At 44.5% G+C, this 9,312-nt stretch overlaps 1 protein-coding gene across 1 annotated transcript; it reads left to right on the top strand.

Moving 5' to 3' along the window:
- Positions 1-4,520: 4,520 nt before the first annotated feature.
- LOC123172247 (uncharacterized) lies at positions 4,521-9,028 on the top strand (the record flags this gene model as incomplete). Its single annotated transcript, XM_044589249.1, is given in 20 exon segments — positions 4,521-5,012; positions 5,098-5,176; positions 5,263-5,410; positions 5,499-5,622; positions 5,727-5,907; positions 5,998-6,026; positions 6,111-6,259; positions 6,344-6,446; positions 6,539-6,634; positions 6,710-6,765; positions 6,831-6,954; positions 7,044-7,106; positions 7,192-7,251; positions 7,328-7,489; positions 7,657-7,730; positions 7,808-7,901; positions 8,014-8,150; positions 8,284-8,364; positions 8,455-8,560; positions 8,716-9,028. Coding segments are annotated over 20 exon segments (2,433 nt in total), but the record flags the coding sequence as incomplete, so codon positions are not given.
- Positions 9,029-9,312: the final 284 nt, after the last annotated feature.

The raw sequence follows: 9,312 nt of genomic DNA, 5'->3' as shown, positions 1-9,312 counted from the left end.
TAAAATAGTGATCTAAACACTCTTATATTAGTTTACAGAGGGAGTACTTACCAAATATAAATCCTTTTTCTTCGGCAGGCCAATAAATGATTACCGAATAAAATCTTTCTTCTTTGGTAAGTCAGTAAGTGATCACCGAGCATAAAAATTGCAGGTAACTCACGTGTCAAAAAACGTCTTATATTATAGGATGAAGTAGTAGTAGGATTTCTATGCTCTCTTTGCAACGTACGGACAACTATCTAGTTAAGTTAACGTAGATGGATATGTGTTGTTCACTATTTTAAATTAGCTCTTTTAAAATTGTTTGGATTGCTTACCACATGTGTCACGTGGTTATTTTGAATTAGCTCGAACCTGCTACTAATGGCATTCTTTATCCTGCCCAAGAACCATGTTGGCATTTCCCCTTTAGCAATTAAAAAACCCGGTAACCATGTCGGCACTAATCAATCACGTGATTTCTTACCCAAAGTGCATCGGCCTGTCCATCGGGGGACTCCATATGAGGCATCGAAATGGCCGGTGTGTGGCGAGCGGGCGACGTGGACGCCCTGATCGCCTTACGGTGGTATGGTCGCTCGGCCCAGACAAAAACTGGACGAGGGATGGATGAGGAGGACGACATGGACACATGCACCAACAGTTCCACTTTCACCTTTTTTGGCGCTACTCTGACAAGGTCTCGTCCCAGCCTGGCTGGCTGGCTGCCTGCCTGCCTCGTGGGCGCAGAGCACAAGATAACACTCACTTTCGATTAGTTTACTGTCAAAGCTCGAGTTTTTGGGCATCTATCACTCCCTCTTTGCCTCGTATTGCTGCTCTTCTGCCTCGGCGTCTGTCTACATCGTCTCCTGTTAACAACTGTACCACATTAGTGGGAACTAATGAGCAGTGGTGGTACTAAATGTCTCTGTCTTTAACAAAGAAAACAGAAATCCAATTGACTTTCAGATTAGATAGAAAATCAGCACAACCAGATGTACTTCCCCGTCATTTTTACTCTGCATATAAGATTTGTTCAAGCTTGGTAAACTTTGATAAACTTTTTGTAGGGAAAAAAATATCAGCATTCGTAATACGTAATCGGTATCATTAAATGCGTGATGAATCTAATTTTTATAGTGTACAACTTTAGTGTTGTAGATGTTGATATTTTTTCATATAAATATGGTCAAACTTTACGAGTAAAAAGGACAGTAGAATAACGCCCGCAAATGCCCCGAGAAAGAGAATGGCTGCGCCGAATAGGCCCCACAAACGTGGCCGGCCCGTAAATTTTTTTGAGGGACGCGGCAAAATCTCGGCCCCAACCCGCGAATACGCAGGTCCGTCCCCCCCTCCCCCCCGGCCCGTCGGCGCCCTGCATATAGCGGAGCGGTTGATGGGGAGGGCATTTCCTCGCTCCGCCGTCGGGCCGCCGCCCACGATTCCGGCCAAAGTAGTCGGCGAGATCACGCCGAAGGCCGCCACACGCACGAGGTTGCCCTCTGCCACCCCCTCATGCGTCGGCCGGCTGGAAAGTTGCAGATCTGCGGCCCTTCGTCACGGGCGGCCCGGATTTGGCTTTTCCGGCCGCCGGTGGCTGCGCCAAGCGATGGAATGGTCGAGGAGCACCTCACGCAGCCCCGGCGAAGTCCCATCGCTGCACACAGCTACGGGTTCGTCCTGTCGCTGCTGCCGGCGGTTTGCCGGCATGGAATCGGCGGGCCGTCCGTCGGGCTCGGCGCTCGCACAACGGCTCTGCGGCTCGCCGATGCCACTCATACAGTGCGACGACTGCACGCGGACAGTGCTGCGGCTAACTTCGGGCACGCCGAAGCACCCCAGGTCTGTTTTATACGGGTCCGTTTTGTGACTTTGCGGCCGTCCGCGCCGGCCCGCAAAGCCGTTTTTCCACAAACTGCAAATGCGTTTTATGGGTCGGCGAGATGCGGGATCTACTAGAGATGCTCTTAGACTTCTCAGGTTGTAATCGAGTATTTTAAGAGTTAAAATTGTAGTGGTCATGAGCCTCAAGTCTTCTCAATCTCTAGCCACGCCCGTTTGAGGGACGTAAACATCGTTGTCGAATCTCGTCGGCAAACTTTGGAACATCTGTCTCAGCAGAAGAAACTTGTTAAAACCCAGAAGTTTGTTAGCAGCCAGGAAATCGTCGATGTAGACTAGAATATGCCGGCGGGACACGATTTGTTATGCAAGTCGTTGCCCTGAAGAAGAAAATGTTGAGAAGAACCGAGTCTCCTTAAATAATCCTATAATTTTGTATCGGCATTAATCACCTACTCAACGGTGGTTATTAATCAAAGCACTTAACAATCTGATTAACTACAACGATGTATCTCGTGGAAGAACTGCAAGGTAGGTAGGTAGACGATGGAGATGGTCAGTGGGTGGTAAGCGGGCGACGTGGAGGCCGCGATGGCCTTACAATGGTACTCTCGTGCGGCCGATATACAACAGAAAGGGGTAGGGACGGCGGGGGCGACGATGACGACGATGACACGGACGACGATCTCACATTTGCTTGGTGCCTCCACTTTTTCCGCAGCTAGTCAATCCAACTGGCATGAACGTTTCAGTTTGGGCATCTGTCTACATATTTCCTTAATAACCGTACCACATTGGTGGAAACTAATGAACAGTGGTACTAAATTCACCCGAAAGAGACACGTGTCGCCCTGATGCGTCGCTGCCCTTTCTCTCGCTGTTTCTCTAACAAAAAATAAACACATGTCCAGTTTTTCTGATCAGGAGAAGAACATCAATACTTCCAACTAAATTTTTTCATGTACTATTTACATAGAGGCTTGTTCATAGTCCAAAATAATAACCTTAAATTATTTTACTACTAATATATTGGCACGGAGAGTAAATTCGCAAAGTTGACATAATCCAAAATAATTTTATTTTGTCAAAGTTGAAAAATATGAGATCATGTCAATATTCAAAACATCTACAGACATAGGGGGTGAGCTTTCTTTAATGTGAAAACCAATAACACAACGATATTATGCAGTGAGTATCTTTTGTTATGCTTAACCAAACTACTATTGTGCGTACGCCTCCTCCTCGCCTCACCACCGTATCTCCTACTCCCTGCACGTGCTACATACGGCACCAATGATGATACGGCTACCAATATTATCACAAGCATATCCTTACTTGAGGTTACTCGACAGATTAATTTATTCAGGATATTTCCTCTTCTGCACTTGCCCATCATTTTTAACTTGCTCCCAGGCCCATGTGCAATGGCTTTCATTATTCTGCCCAAGAAGAATCACTTGTTCATTGGGTTCCTTAACCGAACCTTGAATTGGGATGAGGACGGCGGCGACACCGACACATGTACCAACAGTTCCACTTCCATCTTTTTTATGCTTGCCCATGACAAGTGTTTTTGGGTCCAGCCTGGCTGGCTGGCACAAGCTGACAAAGCTCATTTTCTGCAACTAGTCAATCTGTTTTTGCACATGCCAAATGCTCTACTGTCAAACAAGCATATTAGTTTACTGTCAAGGTCTCATTTTGGCACTGTCCTGCTTTGGCGTCTGTCTACATCTCTCCTTGGCCAATTACTGTGCCAGTCTGGTGGAAACTGATGCACAATTGTGGTACTAAATATCACCCGAGAGAGACACTTGTGTTGCTGTCATGCCACAGTATAGGCTGTTCCCGTTGGTTTGTTAGCTTGAGGTTTTCTGCGCTGTCTTTCATTGTCCCTGTCTCCCTAGTGCAAGTCTGGTCCAACTTTACTGCGTCTGATTGGACGAGAATGGTCACCTTATCTGTTTGTGAGTCTATTTGTCTAGATGCATAGTCACACCCAGGCACCCAGCCAGTGAAATTCTGAGCCTTTTACTCATTTGACATGCTTTTCACTCGGTTAATTTATTTGTTTGACCGCTCGTCAATCAGGAGTAAATTTCAGCTATATACGCAATTGCTATGTGTAGTTACTACTTACTAGTTAGTCTGAATGGGAACATCTTAAGCATATTTAGTTACTTTTTCCCAATCCATCAAGGGTTTGCCTAATTGCTCCCATATACATGTACCATATTCTATCTTGAAACACAAAAAGTCTTGCTACATTGAAATGTAATTTCCCAAGAAACTATTCATGGTCGATAATTGCAATTTGTACCTAAGCGAACACTTATACGGTGAGTTGCTAAACTTGACCAGTACTATCTCTAATCGGAACAGTCAAATAGATGACGTCTCAGGAAACATGCAGTCTCTGACGTTGAATATTGATGTGTGGTTACTGTGGTTGGTCAAATGGATAGTTGTATCTGTATATAATTAGATTTGAGATGCAGAATATCTTATAATTATATGTTTAGAATTTTAAACTAGCATATTCATATTGAAGTTGCTAAACCGAGTGAAAATGGCAGCCAAATGAGCAAATATACTCCTTAACTATCCATTTATTGAAACCAAGAATCACTTAAAATTTGTTCGCTACTGAATTAAACCTGACCATGCATCCAACTGCACCAAAATGGCAGGTGACATACCCAAACATGCTGGAATGGTTTGAAGAGCTCGGGGTAGAGATGGAGATATCAGACATGTCGCTGTCAGTGAGCACACAGCTCTCCGGTGGCGGCAGGTGCGAGTGGGGCAGCCGGAACGGCCTCTCGGGCCTCCTAGCGCAGAAGAGCAATGCCCTCCGCCCTGCCTTCTGGCACATGATCCGCGAGATACTCAAGTTCAAGGAGGATGCCCTCAAGTACCTGGAGGACCATGAGAGCAACCCTGACCTGAACCGGCACGAGACTCTGGGGCAGTTCATCCAGACGCATGGATACTCCCAGCTCTTCCAGGAGGCTTACCTGATCCCAATCTGTGCAAGCATATGGTCATGCCCGTCGCAGGGGGTGCTCGGCTTCTCTGCTTTCTTCGTTCTCTCCTTCTGCCGCAACCATCACCTCCTTCAGATCTTCGGTCGGCCCCAATGGCTCACCGTCAAAGGTCGCTCGCATACATATGTAAACAAGGTACTCTAATTCCTACAAATGTATTGCACACTGTAGCTGTCACCTGCAAAAATACAGTGTCTGAACATGTGCATCTACAAAATAGGTAAGGGAAGAACTGGAAAGCATGGGTTGTCAGATTAAGACCAGCTGCCAAGTCAAATCTGTTTCAAGCGTTGAAGGAGGTACTTCATCCATTTAATTTTTTTTAACCTGAATCCCTGTTCTTTTACTGCAAATGATGTCATTGCTCATTGATTTCTGGCTGCAGGATACAAAGTCTTGGAGGTCGGTGGCTCGGAGGAGGTGTACGACAAGATCATATTTGGTGCTCATGCACCTGATGTTCTGAGAATGCTAGGAGATGAAGCAACACACGAGGAGTTGAGAATTCTGGGTGCTTTCCAATATGTCCACAGGTAAGTAATTTGTGTCTGCTATAAAATTTGATTTATTTTAACTGCCTGGCCTGCTGTTCTCCTCATCTCTGAACTATTACCATTGCAGTGACATATACCTCCATCGCGACGACACTTTGATGCCACAGAACCCGTCAGCATGGAGCGCCTGGAACTTCTTGGGGACAACAAGCAGCGGCGTCTCTGTTACCTACTGGCTAAATCTCCTCCAGGTAAAGCTCACAATATCGGCGATGCATTGAATGACTTAGATCAATACTGTTATCCACACTGAACCCATTCTAATATTTATCACATCTTTGCTTGGAAAATTCAGAACATCGAATCTACCGGCAAGCCTTTCCTGGTGACACTGAATCCACCTCATGTCCCGGATCATGTCGTGCTCAAATGGAACACCGGCCATCCTGTTCCGTCTGTCGCGGCTGCAAAGGCTTCGTTGGAGCTTCAGCAGATCCAAGGAAACAGGGGAATATGGTTCTGTGGGGCATATCAAGGTAATTCCTTGATTTTCTTTCTTTCAGCATATATTTAAGTTTATTACTACATGTACTTCAGTTAGGTGGCTTATGTCCTGGGTTACACAGGTTATGGCTTCCATGAAGATGGCCTTAAGGTACTCCCTGCCCGCGAAACTTTTTTTCCGTCTTCAGTGAAATATATATTTGGCATTGATATCTATGTGTTCGATTTATCACAGGCTGGGAAGTCTGCGGCTCAAAGTTTGCTTGGGCAGAAGAGCAGCCTTCTTCTGAACCCAAAACAGATGGTGCCGTCATGGACGGAAACTGGGGCTCGCCTTCTGGTAACAAGGTTTCTCAACCAATATGTCACCATCGGTAACATGACGTGAGTCTGTCCTTGAAACTCCAGATTTAATCCCAGGATTTATATGGTATAAATCCTAACTTGGTTATTTTTGCTTGCCCCCAGCATTCTTGAAGAAGGTGGCACTATGTTCAGTTTCGGTGAAGTCGACAAAAAATGTCTTGTCAAAACTGTCTTGCGAGTTCATGACCCACTCTTCTACTGGAAGGTTCGGCTACTGTCTCTTCTCATTTTCTCTTCAGTTTTTGGTGGTTATTTTCCTGAGATTATCTCCTGTGTGAAAACAAAACGCTGTTTCAGGTCGCAACCGAAGCGGATCTTGGTATGGCTGATGCATATATTAATGGTTATTTTTCTTTTGTTGATAAAAGAGAAGGGCTCCTGAATCTTTTCCTGGTAAACTAAATCCTTATGCTAGATTGATCTGGCATACTGTGTATATGCATCTTAATTATGCCATTTTGCCTGCAGATTCTCATTGCAAACAGGGATGCTCAGAAGAGTAGTAGTAGTGCTGCCAGTAAAAGGTACTAAGTCTAGGGACTTTGAAGTGATCAATCATCCAGTATGTAATTGTATGGTTATTTGGCAGGGGTTGGTGGACACCCATGCTTTTGACAGCTGGGATAGCATCTGCAAAATATTTTCTGCGCCACATCTCAAGGAAGAATACTGTCACACAAACTCGCCGAAACATCTCTCAGCACTATGATCTGGTCATTGCCAATGCATCTTCCTCCTGCTGTCCTCATCTCTGTCTGGATGTTCTCACTGACAAATCACAATTTCTGAAATGCGCATGCAGAGTAATGATTTCTTCTCGATTTTCCTGGATCCATCGATGACTTACTCTTGTGCAGTATTCAAGGTTTGTGAATCATGTGATCAGTAGTAGTGTTAACTGCCTAACTGTGCATCCAGCATGCGGATTAAGTGGTGTGAAATCTGTATAGGTGGAAGATGAAAGCTTGGAAGTAGCCCAGCAACGCAAAGTTAACCTCCTAATCAAGAAGGTAATAGTAATGATATAATTATTAAAACTTGATGAATACATGCATACATGATCTGATGAATATGTAATAATGGTAGGCTAAAGTGGAGCGGAATCATCATGTTCTTGAAATCGGTAGCGGTTGGGGCAGCTTGGCGATGGAAGTGGTGAAGCAAACGGGATGCAAATACACAGGGATTACATTGTCTGAGGAGCAACTTAAATATGCTCAAATGAAAGTAAAGGAAGCTGGTTTGGAGGTAAATTATGATATTATACTACCTTCAGAGTTCAGACACAAGTCTCACTTTTTTTCGACACTGACCGTACTTAAGATTAAGATGTCCTTGGAGAACTTATTCCAATTTAACAAGTGCTCCTCTCTGTTATCTATTTACAACAACATTGATATGCTTTGTTTTGTCAGGATCGCATAACTTTCCTGCTGTGTGACTACCGTCAAATACCAAGTCGGTGTAAGTACGACAGGATCATATCATGGTAAGTAGTAATGTTGCTGTTCTCAATATGAATATATTGAATCGAAGGAAATATTTACCTCTTGTTGAAACGCACAGCGAGATGATTGAAGGGGTTGGTCATGAATTCATGGACGATTTCTTTGGCTGTTGTGAGTCTCTATTGGCTCCAGATGGCCTATTTGTCCTCCAGGTTTCTACCAATCGACGCGAATACCACATCGGTTCGGTTCATCCTTTGAGAGGAATCATTGATCGTGAAATATAATTGAATCCAAATATCTTCTTTCTATGTATGTGTGCAGTTCATATCGATTCCAGAAGAACGGTATGAGGAATACAGGAGAAGTTCAGACTTCATAAAAGAATACATCTTTCCAGGGGGTTGCCTTCCTTCCTTGGCCCGGATCACGTCTGCCATGTCCACCGCGTCCAGGCTCTGGTACGGTGTTTGCATATATGCACCTTTCGCTGCGATGAACTTATTGACAAACTGGATTTTCTGAACTACGTAGCATGTTTGTTGTTACTGAACTTTGGAGACGATAGTGATGCGTGCTGTTGTCTGAATGCAGCATCGAGCAGGTTGAGAACATCGGGTACCATTACTACCCGACGCTGATACGCTGGAGGGATAACTTCATGGCCAACAAAGAGTAAGCATCCATGCATCCCATCCATGTTGAAATGCAAATAAATCCATAAAGCTTATAACACTAAGTGTATATTGCGTTTCTTAATTGCAGTGCGATTTTGGCTCTTGGATTTGACGACAAGTTTATCCGTGTATGGGAGTACTATTTCATATACTGTGCTGCCGGTTTCAAGTCACGGACGCTTGGAACTTACCAGGTAACAATTCTTAGTTATGGAGTAGAATGTGTTTGCATGAATTCAACAAAATTTGGTCAATCTTTTCAAAAAATTCACCAAAGAACTTTTGAAACTAGTAAATACCCAGTTAATACTCGTTAATGCATGTGCTTATGACGGTTTTATACTTGCAGATTGTGTTTTCTCGACCTGGCAACGACAAGCTGGCCTACGCCGACAACCCCTATGCAAGTCTTCCGGCAGCCTAGCAAGCTCACTGAACAAGTGCACGACCATTCAAACTCATACCTATACATAGTAGGTTGCATTTAATTATCCATAAATTAAGGTCGAGAAATTGTAATTTCCATAGGAGTGTGTGAAGTGTCGATTATAGTGCTACCACAGGGTGATTCATTGATTGGTTCATGTAAGGCGTGGTTCACCATGGGTGAACATATATACCATGAGACATTTGTCCGCCTGCTGGCCCAAGGGCGTGGTTTTCTTCCTCCTCTCAGCATTTTCCTTCCAAGCCGCGTAGCCATCTCCTTATCAGCCGGCACTCATCACCCGCTTACTGCGTGGCTTTTGTCTCTTGAGGAAAAATCTGATGATGTTTGCTTGATTTTTATACTTGGAAGAAAATTTGAGCCTTCGGTATAAGAAGAACGCCAAGCTACCTAGCCGATCTAGGGCCAGCAAGGTTAGGGCTCTCGGCGTACGTGCGCTATGATGATATTTGGTGGCAGGCATTTCAGATCGATTAAAGGGTTCAACAGCGATGATGG

This window comes from Triticum aestivum, unplaced genomic scaffold (assembly GCF_018294505.1).
Source record: "Triticum aestivum cultivar Chinese Spring unplaced genomic scaffold, IWGSC CS RefSeq v2.1 scaffold187134, whole genome shotgun sequence".
Classification (NCBI taxonomy): domain Eukaryota; kingdom Viridiplantae; phylum Streptophyta; class Magnoliopsida; order Poales; family Poaceae; genus Triticum; species Triticum aestivum.
This window is presented reverse-complemented; position numbering and strand designations above follow the sequence as displayed.